The 13,517-nt window shown below is 39.6% G+C and overlaps 1 protein-coding gene across 11 annotated transcripts in view; it reads right to left on the reverse strand.

Annotated features, from left to right (window-relative positions):
• The window catches only part of UBR5 (ubiquitin protein ligase E3 component n-recognin 5), an 83,478-nt gene that overhangs the window by 60,842 nt on the left and 9,119 nt on the right, over nt 1–13,517 (reverse strand). For 10 of the 11 annotated variants that reach the window (XM_051612230.1, XM_051612227.1, XM_051612222.1 and 7 more), the window contains exons 2-5: nt 2,229–2,273; nt 1,654–1,735; nt 1,395–1,471; nt 495–614 (exon numbers count right to left, since the gene is read on the reverse strand). In XM_051612230.1, the coding sequence (XP_051468190.1) occupies nt 495–614; nt 1,395–1,471; nt 1,654–1,735; nt 2,229–2,273 (324 nt within the window). The remainder of the gene's footprint in view (nt 1–494; nt 615–1,394; nt 1,472–1,653; nt 1,736–2,228; nt 2,274–13,517) is intronic. The other variant, XM_051612229.1, reaches the window with a different exon arrangement.

The following is a 13,517-nucleotide window of genomic DNA, read 5'->3' on the forward strand; positions in this document are numbered from 1 at the left end:
CTGACAAAACAAAGCTCATTACTTGGGGCAGGGGAAAGAAAGGCACAATAAAACAGAGCACACAAAGGTCTGTAAACATAGATAATGAAGATTCCTCCTGCATAAATGCACTGATTTTACTTCATGCTGCTATCCTATCAGGGTTTAAATTGATAGCATCCCTATAAAAAACTGCTTTTCAAAAATCAAGGAACTAAAAAACATTTTTAAAAGACAACACAGCCAAAATGAAGTTATTCTTCACACACAACACAGCCAAAATCAAGTTATTCTTCACATACATACGAAGAACTCTCCATATCCTAGGTACTGAAGTGTCATTTGTGTATCTGCCGTTTTAACCAAGTCAATGAAGATTTTTATCATACCCTACCTACACAACTGCTATAATTATGCGTTCCCTTATACATACTGCATACAATTTATATATGTGTATACACATATACTCAAATATGGAACAAACAGATTGCAGCCTCATTCCTATCAAAACTTACCCAAGGGTGTTGCCTGCCAGTCTGCCCAGAGTTTCAGAACCAGACAGAAACCATGGGGAGTCACTAGTCCTGCCTGGCCTGGATGTCCTTCCTGCCCCTGAGCCACTGCTCAACTTTGAACTGAAAGTAAAAGATGGTAAATCAGTCACAAAACAATCCCAAATGGGTTAAGAACAAAACCTGGAATCCCAGGTCTGAATTCTCAGGGACTTAGTCTGGTAACATACCAGCTTAAGCAACACCCTTGGGGAATATTCCAAACTAATCTAACTGTATATTAAGAGGTACGCTGGAAAAAGAAAGTGGAAAGCATGCCTAAAAGTTCTTATGTACATTGGCAAACCGTAACAGCACAGTTGCAGATACATATTAAGCTAATTAGCGATGTGAGCCACTGTGCTGTTTTCAGTTAGCGTATATGTACAAATTGTAATCACCAGGTGTTCCATCCATAAACTTGAGCCTGAGTATACTACTTTGATATTAGGAAGTAGTTTACATTCAAATGCAAACCACTAAATAGTCCTGTTAAAGGGGACTTACCTGGCCTAAACACAACAGGTCAGAGAAAGTCAGCCTCTCCAGATAGGACCACTTTCAGAGTGGATTCTACATGAGGCTTAACAACTTAAGATTTCCTTCTTAAGGATTATTCTTGGTGGGGTTTGCTTCTTGAAGTTAAGAGATCCTGTCTCACTTCTTTTAGAATCACATCTACTATTTATTCCTACATTAAGTTGTCAAGCTAGGCTGTTTGGCTGCATCACCATAACCATTAAGTATCTACAAAGTACACATTCCAAAAGCAATCTAGTTTAAAAACAAACAAAACCAAAACAGCAGCCAAGCTGCTTGCCCAGTTCAAAATAATTATTTAATATGAAGAAAAGCATTTCTTACCCATCATTGTTATCAGGTTTACCCAACTCCAATCTGTCTGGTTGAACTGAAAAACCAATCCTGCAGACTCTACCATCCTATATTGAAAAGAAGAAAAATGAGTGTCCAAAACTGCAATGTAAGAGAAGTTAGGAAAAAAAAAGTACAAGCAAAACCAGGTCTTCAGTTACTGAAGAATGTTGATTAATATGATGTTAGAAGAATTAGTTTTAACTGTATGGTTTCAAGTTTGTTATCTGAGTAGATTTAAGTAATTTACCTCAAGAAGAAATGCAGCATGATTTGGTCCCACCACACACTGTTTAATAGTGGCCTGTTCCAATACATTCAAAGGGGGGTGGCTGAAAATAAAAAGTGAGCATGTAAAACATTTTTAAACTTTAAAAGTCTATTTTGTTGGGGTTTTTTTTAAGGGGCATATGGAAGGAAAAATTGGGCACTGATGATGACTGATATGAAAAACATTCAAGAATGACTAAATACATACACTAGATGAAAGAACTATAATGTATTTTTGGTCATTAAACACAAAGTGCAGAACCTTAAAAGGTGATACAGTTTAATTTAATTTGCTCAGCAATAAACAACAGGGGTATACTTCAAATTAAGGAGTAATTTCATAAGGAGGATATTTAATAATATAATTTATCATAACTGAAAACCTAACATTTTCTTCCTAATATAAAAACTGTCTTATCTGAAGCAGTTCCGAACTTTAGTATTAGTACCGAGGCTTTCTAAGGCTATATCTAAAGTACAGGCCTTTGCTTCTTGTTGCTGTTAGAAAAACTGTACTTTCCAAAGTGATTTACAGCAGCATGTGATATGCCTTACCTGTTTAAATTATACTTGTTCAGCTTCTCTGAAACTTCCCTTAATCTGAAAAAAAAAGAAATTAAGCTGTTGCTTGAAAGCCATCCCCCACAGTATCCATCCACTTAAGCATTATGGGAATAACCTACTACTATATTTAATGAAGCTTGATGTAAATACTACTTGATGTTGGGAGTCTATATAAGAAGTAGGTGGCATTCAGCTTCAAATCTGGATTCTCCTTTGCAGGTTTTTTTCTTGTTTTTCCCTTCTACCTACTACCTTACCACAAAACCCATGCTTCGCAAGGCACCGTCAAAAAGCACTCCTCCTGCCTTGCTACTGCCATTTACAACTTCACACAAAAAATCAGCACATGAAGCATTATCTGTAGATATACTTGTGTTTCCTCATGTAACCTTGACTAGAGTATGCTAAAGTAGACAGGTTTATAATTTTCTAGGAAACTCAAGTATGTGCCACATCAGAGCCAAAAATACAGCAGTTCATTCCTCAAAAAAAGACAGGAAAACAGACGTAAAAAAGCCAGCACCAAACAACAAACTTTGACTAGTAGAAGAAACAAACCAGAGAAAATTCACTATCAAATACAGGGTTACATAAAACATCACTTCTACTACAAGGGAAAGAATGTTTCCTACAGTACTTCCACCTTCCTTTCCTGGTACCTAAGCAAAGATCAGAACCCAAAAAAGGGCCAAACCCACAGACCAGACCACCCCTGCCTGGAGGGTATGGTGTCCAAAAGTAGAAACCAACATAGTTGTTTCTAATCTAATTTCTGATCCACTTAGACAAGATTCCCTCTAGGCAGCAAAGATAAGTAGTATAAGTATCCTCTTATAGTATCTTACAATATACTCTTATAAAACCTGTAAAAATAATACAAGGCCTTCCTAATTAGATAGAGAGAAAAAAAAAAAATAATCACAACTTTGGCTGCTCACCCTAGCATTTCACAAATCTCCTTCCTAATGAGCAACACCTTTCCATACCAGCACTGTTTAAACTCCTCCTTTTCACCTGCTTCACTTCAGTTTCTACACAGACTGCTAAGGACAAGAGACTTCAGCTACTTGCAAACCCTGAGCACAAGATTACAGATTAGAGGTCCAAACAACCAAGTCTTAATGTAATCAACTCTTAAGTGCTTATTTTGAGGGAAAACAGGAAGAAAAAGGTAGGTGTTTATGCTGACAGAAATAACTTTAAAGCACAAGAAAGGACTACAGTGAGAGGGCAGCAGGAAGGAAGAGAACATGCTTAGAATTGCCTTTTGCTATCCATGCCAAGCTGCCAGTTTGAAAGTAGACAATTTCACACTCCCTATTTCCAAGCACAACTACTTCACACAGGCCAAGACGACATACATAGATAAGGTAAAATTCTGTGAAGATAAACCATGAAAAGAAAAGAGAGAACACAAACAGTCTGCATGCAAGGTACCTGACAAGAGTGAACTACTGTGGGAAAATGTGGAATGAGCCTTGAAGATGAATGGCATACACTCCTTGGTTTACTGTACGGTTTTATAAAGTAAGCAGGGATCTGCTGCATAACACAACATGTTAAATATTCTTGAATTTTCATGTCTTAAGCATATCACCTAACAGTTTTCCACCGGAATCCTGAGCAGTTTTCCATTAACATTTCTCCTCTTGGCAAGCACAAGTCATAATTATAGAATAGAAAAGCCTACATTTAAGTTCATTGCACTGCCTATATGGAAAGCTGATGGCAAATGTTGAGTGCTTTATTTGAGATGGTTACTAGACTAGTCTATGAGTAACATTTGAAGCTTCCTTATCTGAGCTCTGGGTCACAAAATCTCAGTGCTACCAAAGAAAAAGACATTTTGCAATTTATAAAAAAAAATAATCGGATTCCTTTTTATGAAGGGATAGGCAAGAAATAAACCCAGAAAGCTACGATTTGCATACTGAGTGAATCTACTAGTAACACCAATCTCAAGAGAGTAGGTTGTAAGGGACCAGCCCTCAGGACCTGTACTCGCTGGAATTGGCATCAAAAACCCACTGTAACCCCTCGGAACAAAGTCTCGTTTGCATCCCAAAAGGCCTGCCTAAGAGGGTGGAGACAACGATGATGGCTGCATATGGCTTGCATGTACAGCAACTGAGATAAGGACAACGATGGAGGGGGAGAGGTCCACTCCAGCTGCTCAGTCTTATGACTGAATCATGCTTGGTCATCCCTGCAAAACAAGGAAATTAGGCCTATAGAACAGGGGGCTGCAATGGTGGGCTTGGGGAGCCTCACCGACACCAACTCTCCCCCATTGGCTGGCTCAACACTGGATCCAAGACTGGTGATTTGCTATTATCTATGTCTCTACACTTTTCTTCTACTCTCTCTCTTCCTTCCTAAAACCATTAAGTAACACAAGGCCTAACCACACATTTTTTCTCAGGTTGTGCAGCTTAAACATACATGTATTACACTCTTGTGATCTAAATGTCAGGCTTTATGATCTTGCAGCCTGAGATAACAGTTGAAGCACCCATATTCCTTCTACAGTTTTAATTAAGCCTAATTCAAATACAGACCTTGAGTGTTGTTTCACCTTAATCTGATCAAGGGGTATCAGATGGTTGAGAATTTCCTTGGACTTGACATTTTAATCACTCTCCCTGGAAGGGCCAGGTCTGAGACAAATATTCAATCCAATCTCACCTAGGCTCCTCTCTGAGAAGGAGTTTAGAAAGCAAGGGGGCCCAATCTCAATCTCCCTCGGTTGCCCTACCCGGGTCATGACAGGTCTATCTGCAAGAAGTGCAAGTCAAATGAGATCAAACATTATTGAAGAGGCTGCTGTCAGCATTTAAGGGGAGGGAGCAGAGAACTGATGATGCTGGAAGTACTAAACTTTCCTACAAGAAAGAAGAAGAAAAAAAGAAGTAAAAACTGTATCACCCTCTGACCACATTGTATGTAACTGCTGTAACAGCAAAATTACCATGTACTGCCTGATAAGCTTAGAGATCCACGAGAACTTGAATGTGATGCAGAACACCACACCAGGTCCCTGGCTGGGCTGCTGGTCTCACCCCCACTCCTCTCCCTGCCTTGGGCTGCCACCAGTATTTGCATGAATGCTCACCACAAAACTACAACAGCAGAAAAACAAGAGTAAAGCCAAACTATGTGTTTAAATATTCTGTATGGAGAGTATGTTTGTGCAAATAAAAACTCTACACAATTTCACAAAAACATTTCCTGCAGCAATCTAAGCCTTCCTACTTGTAGTGTTGCATGGTACTGTATGTACTACTACAGACCCTCTGAAGGAAAAGTATGAAATGCATACTTAAGATCAGATTAGTTTTAACAATACGATTCAATTATTTTGACTGAGGGTGCACTGGAGGAAGAAGAACGGGCATTAAGGAAGGCCAACACTTCCACTGAGACCTTTCTGTGATAAAATGCATCCCCAGTATGAATGCCTGGACATTTCAGAGCCTAAGCAATTTAACTATTTCAAAGGATGAAGTTAGAAGCAACATGTATTTTGCTCACAAAATCATTTTCAGGAAAATGCACTAGCTCACCAAAAGGTTTAGTCATGAGGGCTTCCCTGTTAAGACACTTTAAATATCCCTATAAAATTTCACCTAACAACAGTTGTGAGAAAAACAAAGTCAATTTGTCCAAGTTGAGCAGAGATTGCTTTTCTAGCCTCTGCAAACAGATCAGAATAGAAAGGAGCTATACTCACACTAAGCAAGCGAAGAGGCTACAGGTCAGGACCACAGGAGCTCAGACTTCACAAGTGATGCTTTTATTCATCACAAGATATTTCCTCTCTCAAAGTACATTTCTGTTTCCAGCTAAGTTTATCTGAGGACCTATCCTTTCACCATGTCTTGCTTTATAAAATCAATTGAGGCTCAAAAATGCAAGAGAGCTACAGAGAAACTCCACTTCAAAATACGAAGTATTTTACAGAAATAATCATAGAATCATAGGGGTTGGAAGGGACCTCAAAAGATCATCTAGTCCAACCCCCCTGCCAGAGCAGGGTCATCTAGAGCACATCACACAGGAACGCACCCAGGTAGGTTTTGAATGTCTCCAGAGAAGGAGACTCCACAACCTCTCTGGGCAGCCTGTTCCAGTGATCTGTCACTCTCACAGTAAAAATTTTTTTTCTGATATTCACCTTAAACCTCCTATGCTCCAATTTGATCCCATTACCCCTTGTCCTATCACTGGTCAACACTGAGAAAAGCTTAACTCCATCTCCCTGACACTCACCCCTTACATATTTGTAAACATTGATGAGGTCACCCCTCAGTCTCCTTTTCTCCAAGCTGAAGAGACCCAGCCTTTCCTCATAAGGGAGATGTTCCACTCCCTTAATCATCTTTGTGTCTCTGCGCTGGACTCTTTCAAGCAGTTCCCTGTCCTTCTTGAACTGAGGGGCCCAGAACTGGACACAGTACTCCAGATGCGGCCTCACCAATGCACAATAGAGGGGGAGGAGAACCTCTCTTGACCTACTAACCATACCCTTTCTAATGCACCCCAGGATGCCATTGGCCTTCTTAGCCACAAGGGCACATTGCTGGCTCATGGTCATCCTCCTGTCTACCAGGACCCCCAGGTCCCTTTCACCTACACTGCTTTCCAGCAGGTCAGCCCCCAACCTGTACTGGTACATGGGGTTTCTCTTCCCCAAATGCAAAACTCCACACTTGAGTACATTTTAAACGAACTTTACGCTGTTTAAACAAGTGCTTAAATTCACATAAGCAAAATTCTCGTTTACAATTTGCACTTTTACTTTATTTGTAAGAATGGAAAACTTCTGTTTTAAAGTAAGCAGGCTGTCCCAAGACTTTCAGGTTTTTTTAAAGACAATATAGACTTTTATTATACATGTTCACCAGGCCCTGTTCACTGCAGCAGTCAGTCAGCAGCAGTCCTACCATGCCAGCCATCCTGAAGGAATATTCATCCTTGTCAAGTATTTCCATCATGCCAGCAACAGTTTACAGACAAAGAAACAAACCATAAGACATAAACAGAACCTTCTAACTACTTGTCAGTCATTCGATCACCAGCCCAGTGTTAAACCATAACAGAGAGATAACTACTATAAGATTTCAGAATAGTTCATCGAATCTACACTCATCCTTCTCCCTGCACGTTAGGAAACCTAACAGATACAAAAATAAAAGAAACTCAAACATCTACACTCAGTGAACATGAGCAAGACTTTCTCAAGAAGGCAAGTAACATGAACAGCACAGTATGTGCTGTAAATAGGAATCTCACGTAGCAAGATTTACATTATTTTCCCCTCAGAAACCTGCTTAAGTATTTACAGCAGCTAATATCTAACTTAACGTTTTGCAGTTTTAGTTAAACAGCAGTATGTCTACCATGTTCACTTGTGAGTATTAAATTCTAACATCTCAGAAACTAACTACTGCAATGAAATAAAACTATTTTCATTTTCTCTGCAACCTTAAGACTACATTTTTCAATGTCAGTTAGGTTTTTGAAGAATACACAGTAAAAATCACTTATGTGAAGCCACTCAAAGGAATTAACCACCGAGATGTAAAATAAAATGTTTGCACATTGCATGTCTCTGTCTTTCTGTACTCAGCAAGTAACATTACAAAGTCCCAGACAAAACATTTAGAAGATTCTCTTGGATTTTTCCCGAAGTTGCTCCTCTAGCCTTAAAAAGTTATTTGTACACTTTAAAGTTAAAATAACAGGCAGGGGGCCCATCTCAAGAGCTTTTCTCACTTCAGTATCACATAGCGATGGTAAAGATTTGCAGAAGAGGAAAAGGAAAGGCACTTAAAAACACACATACAAAAAAAACCCCAACCAAACAAAACCAAAACAAACCACCAGCTTGGTATGAACAAATTCGAGTAAGGAAACAAAAAGTAAAACTAATTAAGCCCTGCTAGTGATGAGGCCCCTCTAAGACAACTTAAGATTTCAATGAAGTCTATAAGACACAAACTTAGCAGACTTGCAACAGAGCAGAAAGAAGCGAAAGGGGGAGGGGGAGAAGGGAAGAAAAAAACCCCTAAAACTGGAAAACAATATTGAGTAACCTACCTATCAACACAAAAGTAAATACAACCATCAACTCCATCCCTCAGCTGAGACTCTGAAGTGCTCAAGAGCACAGAAGCCAGACCCAGGGAGTCATCCAGATGGCCCATTAACAGGTTTTAGCCCAAGAGAGCTGCACAGCTGCCAGAGCAAAGCCCTCTCCCGCTTCCCTGTCTTAGATCATGGGGAAATGAGATTCCAGGTCTACAGGTGTCATGAAAACAGTCTCAGAAATGAAAAAAAAATTGAGACCAATGAAAAGTTTAAGCAAGTAAGTTATCTTTGTTTCCTGATCCCAGGATATCATGGGTACTCGATGATACAAAGTCACTGATATAAAGTAACATCCAGCTGTCTTCTATGCCATGGTAGAGATCTCACCCTGTTTTGGGACAAAAACCCCTGATCACTGTTGTAAATCTTAGCTAGCAGTTTCCAAAGAGGCAGCCTTCCACAGCTGCTGTACCAGACACATTTCTCTTCACTGAATACATTTGAAGGTGAAAAGCCTCTTTTCCATCGGGGTGGGGGGTATGGAGGTGGAAAAGGGAAGAAGATTATTAAAGTGTATTTTAAGTATTAACTCATTATGGGTAGTAAGGGGGCAAGGGGAGAAGGGGGCATTCATTAAAAAATAAATGCTTAAGTACCACACAAAAGCCAGCAACATTACCTGTAGGAGATAAATAGTAATGCACAATTTAAAAAAAAATCCTAAGTGCAAATACAAAATTAGAGCCTCCAAGGTAGCAAATACTACTCAGTGGGCTGGGACCACATGCTCAGACTACAATACACAGAACACTGAAACAAACAAGATGAAAAAGGAAGTCCCTGCTTCACTCTTGTCAGTAACCATGCCCACTGTGGATTACACTGTGTCCTCTTCCCATTCCAAGAGACAGAAACCAGGACTTTTTGGTTATGATATATTAAGCCAACACCTACTGCTCAGGAAATCCCTGAGCTGCAAACTGTTAAGGCTTGAAAAGCACCACTGTATGTACGTCTGTTCTAACACACCTATCATCTAGCACTGGTCACTGCAACAAACAGGAGGAAAACAAGACGGACCCCTTGTCCAATTTCTAACAGCTACTCTTCTGTTTCATGGTATCAACCAGCATGCTTTTAAAGAACATGGCTCCCAAACTTTGTTGGATAAAGGTAGTTCTGACGGTTTAGTAGTCCTCTCTGGAAAAATGGAAACACAGTGTGCTAAATCAGTAAGCCATTGAACACTAACTAATCTGCCAAACATCAAACAAATCCATCTCTTGAAAACAGTTTTGTGCAGTATCACTAAAAAGTCTTCAGTTAATACGATGATTGTAGAAATTAATTTCATTACAGCAGATCATTATTATTTCATGATATAACAACACTGATATAGGTAATGACCTATATATCTAAACTTAGGTATAAGCTAGTCCACTAAAGCAGGACAAAAAAAAACCTAGCAGACAGGATAGAGGCAACAACATCAGAAGGTTAAAGGTAAGATACCCACCAATATCTAATATTCAGAACTATACACATACTGCATAGGCAAGTAAAATTACTTACCCATCATCTTCACCCTACAAAGAGAATAGGTATGTATTTAAATTCTGGTTTTAAGAAAGCAACTTCATATCACTGTATAGGAGAACGAGGGGAAAGCCACAGATATTCTTGATCTAGAATATAGTAAAGGCTTTTGACACTGTTTCCCATAATACCCTCACAGAGAAGCCCATTAAGTATGGGTGCATAAGCAGACAGTGAGGCGAACTGACAACTGTCTGGACGGCTGGGCCCAGAGGGTGGTGAGCAGCGGCACGAAGTCTAATTGGAGGCCAGTGACTAGTGGTGTACCCCAGGGGTTAATACTGGGTCCAGTCCTGTTCAACATCTTCATTAAAGATCTGGATGAGGAGGCAGAGCCATACCCTTAGGAAGCCTGCAGGTGACACCAAACTGGGAAGAGCAGCTGATATGCCAGAAGATTGTGCTGCCTTTCAGCACAGCAACCTCATCAAGTTCAACAAGGGGAAGCACAAAGTCCTGTACCTGGGGAAGAACAATTCCATGCATCAGTAGGTGCTTGGAACTGCTCAGCTGGAAAGCAGCTCTGCAGCAAAGGACCTGGGAGTTATTTGCTGGACATACTGTACAGAGTTCAGCAAAGGGCCACAAAGATGATTTAAGGGACTGGAGCGTCTCTCAAACTAAAAAAAAAGACTGAGAGCTGGGACTGCTTAGTCTGGGGAAAACAAAGCTCTGGGGAGGGATCTTTTCAACATACATGAACACCTAAAGAGAGGGTGCAAAAAGAACAGAGCAAGGTTCTTTCCAGTGGTGCCCAGTGACAGGAGCAGGGGCAATGCGCACACAACTGGAACTCAAAGTTCTGTCTGAACATCAGGAAACACTTGTTTACTGTGAGAACAACCAAGCAACTGGTGCAAGTTGCCTAGAGAGGTTGTGGAGTCTCCATCCTTGGGAGTTATTCAAAAGATGTCTGAATACAGTCCTGGGCAACCAGCTCTAAATGGCCCTGCTTGAGCACAGGAGTTGGACCAGATGGATCCAGAGGTCCCTTCCAGCCTCAGCCACCCTGTGATTCTGAGGGCTTTTTGCTTTCAGGATTATGCCACACGTTTGACTTGGAGGCATGGCAAAAAAAAAAAAAAAAAAAAAAAAAGGCATTTTTTTTTGCTACTGAAAAGCTGGGACCTCAAGTTTTGCTACAGAATCCCTGTAAGGGCAGTGGCTTAGAAATAAAGTTAGACCAAGGTGTCGGGGAAGTGTCTGAGAAGTATTATTTGGACATTGAGTAAAAATATTCATGGATACTAAAACAACATGCAGATGGAAGTACTTTGTTTCTCTAAAAGGAACAGAACCCCTCCACCAAGAGCAGGCAACAGGCACCTGTAGGACTTGTGAAATACAGCATTATGTTTGCCAGAACTAGATGTCTCTGATTAAAGATTAATTTCTAGGCTGGCCAACTGGTTCCTCTAGTACAACATCTACTTAGACCCTTTCTTCAGATTTGTCATTTAAGTGACACTGAACACATGACCTTCTGAATAATTTGAAAACAAATAAACAAATCAATAGTGCGAAGCACAGCCATACCGTAGCTCAAGAGGAATATGAAGTCAATAACACTTTTTAAATAAGCAAAAACTAAATCCTAAAAAAGCTATGATACAGCATGTTTCTTTTCTAGGGGCAACCCCCCCAAAAAAAAAAACAAAACCAAACAAACAAAAAACCAAACAACAAAAAAACATGCTTTACTTACAAGTCTGAATACAAAGAGAAAGAAATCACAACTTGTATGATCCTGACAGGACTAGCACACAGCAGTTACAGCACACCTATACATTATTTAGCACAATATATAAACGATTTGGTAGCAAAGCAGATCTACAGCTACAGCTTGCCTAAATGCCTAGTGGCGTTTCTGTGGAAAAAAAAAAAAAAAAAAACAAGATAGAAGAATGAGTCAGCCTCAATTTGAAGTCATTCTTTGACAGTAGACTTCCAAAACTAGGAGCTGCAGATTCAGGCAATACAAGTCAGAACTCCGTTCTCTGGTGTAAAATTCATCAAACCATCATTCTGTGTTCCCAGATTCTGTTCCACTGCTCACAGTCCTTGCAGCTGCAAAGAAATCCTGTTTAACTTTTAGCAGAAGGCTATTTCTTCAGCCAGAAGGCAAATAAAAGCTAAACAACTGGATCAATCAACTCAGTTGGGTGCAAGTTCTAAATCTTGAAACAATGAAAGTTGTAAGCTATTTAGCTACCCACCATTTCAGCAAGTATATACTTCCCTGATTGTAAAATGTGGATTACGGGAATTTAAAAACCAATGGTAGTCTTCAAAGACACTTGAAAACTACTTGCATGAAATAACACAAGCCAGTTGAGGAATATATGAATGCCAGCTACCAAGATGTAGCTAGGAAGTTGTACACTTGTGAAACTTAAGAGACCACTTAAAAAACCCATTTAGACCCAAAGAGGAAAAAAAAATATCATATTTTTTACTGTCAGTGTTTGCTGTAGAGATTCCACTTTAAAAATTGCTTATTGAAACAAAAATCCAGTAATTGTAAAATCTTTAAAACTCTACCGAATAATGATAGATTGTTAAAGTTCCTTCAAGAGTTAATTATGAACCACCAGGGAAGTTGTGTATTTACCAGGAAACCAGCTTAAAGTCAGAAGACCCAGGTTCTGGCCCCAGCTGAGGTTACTGTCGGAATTCAAATAATATTTCCACCATTTCCCCTTTCATTCTTGCGCTCAGCTTTTGGATGCCATTACCATTATGTGCAATGTTGGAAAATGGCCTTTGATTAGAGCATTCAAATGCTACAAAAATATTTCAAAATATAGAAACTGTCACATTATTAACAACTTTGTATCTTGGCTAGACAAAAGCAACAGTACATTTTGCAGAAGTGATTTTATTCAAATCAAAGCACAAACAAGACACTGAATTCTAATTGCTTTGCGAAAAAAGTCCAGCATGCTTATCCACGTGCTGGATTAGTTTTAGCAATAGGGAAAGATCATTTGGCATATCCAGTAGTTTACTTGCCAGTTCTTCCAATTCTGAGGCTTGAAGTCTTCAACAAAAATTCTCGTATCACAGTATGATCTGCCTGTTATTTTTTCAAACTTCTTAAAAACAGCTTTTTTCATATTATGAATTCCCTTCCTTACACTGCACTTTCTGCTACTAAACATACATCTTCAAAACCTTCCTCTCAGACACTGAATCTTTAATTTAGATAGGAAAAGAATAAGAACTGGCATAGGGAGTAGAGGGCAAGCACTATGCCAGAAAAACAAGCAGCCAAATCACTGTGTCAGATGCACACTGCAGGTAAAATAACTCCAAAGAAAACCCTAGCTTTTGACGTGCACATCTCACCACAATACTTTTGTGCATTGCCAAAAAACAGATTCCCTTTTCCATCTGTCTGTATACCACTGTCACAAAACTCCAGATGCATCTCCTCAGTGTAATGAGTATTTTGCTTCCTCTACAAGAACTCATGAAGCAGCACCTTGCCTACCTCCTGCTTGGCATTTTGCCTATCGCCTTACTATTTCAGGTAACAATCTTGCCAGTTACAGGTTTTGCACCACAAGGTAAAGAAAAAAACCTTTGGCCATT

Source organism: Apus apus, chromosome 2 (genome assembly GCF_020740795.1).
Source record: "Apus apus isolate bApuApu2 chromosome 2, bApuApu2.pri.cur, whole genome shotgun sequence".
In the NCBI taxonomy this organism is placed as follows: Eukaryota; Metazoa; Chordata; class Aves; order Apodiformes; family Apodidae; genus Apus; species Apus apus.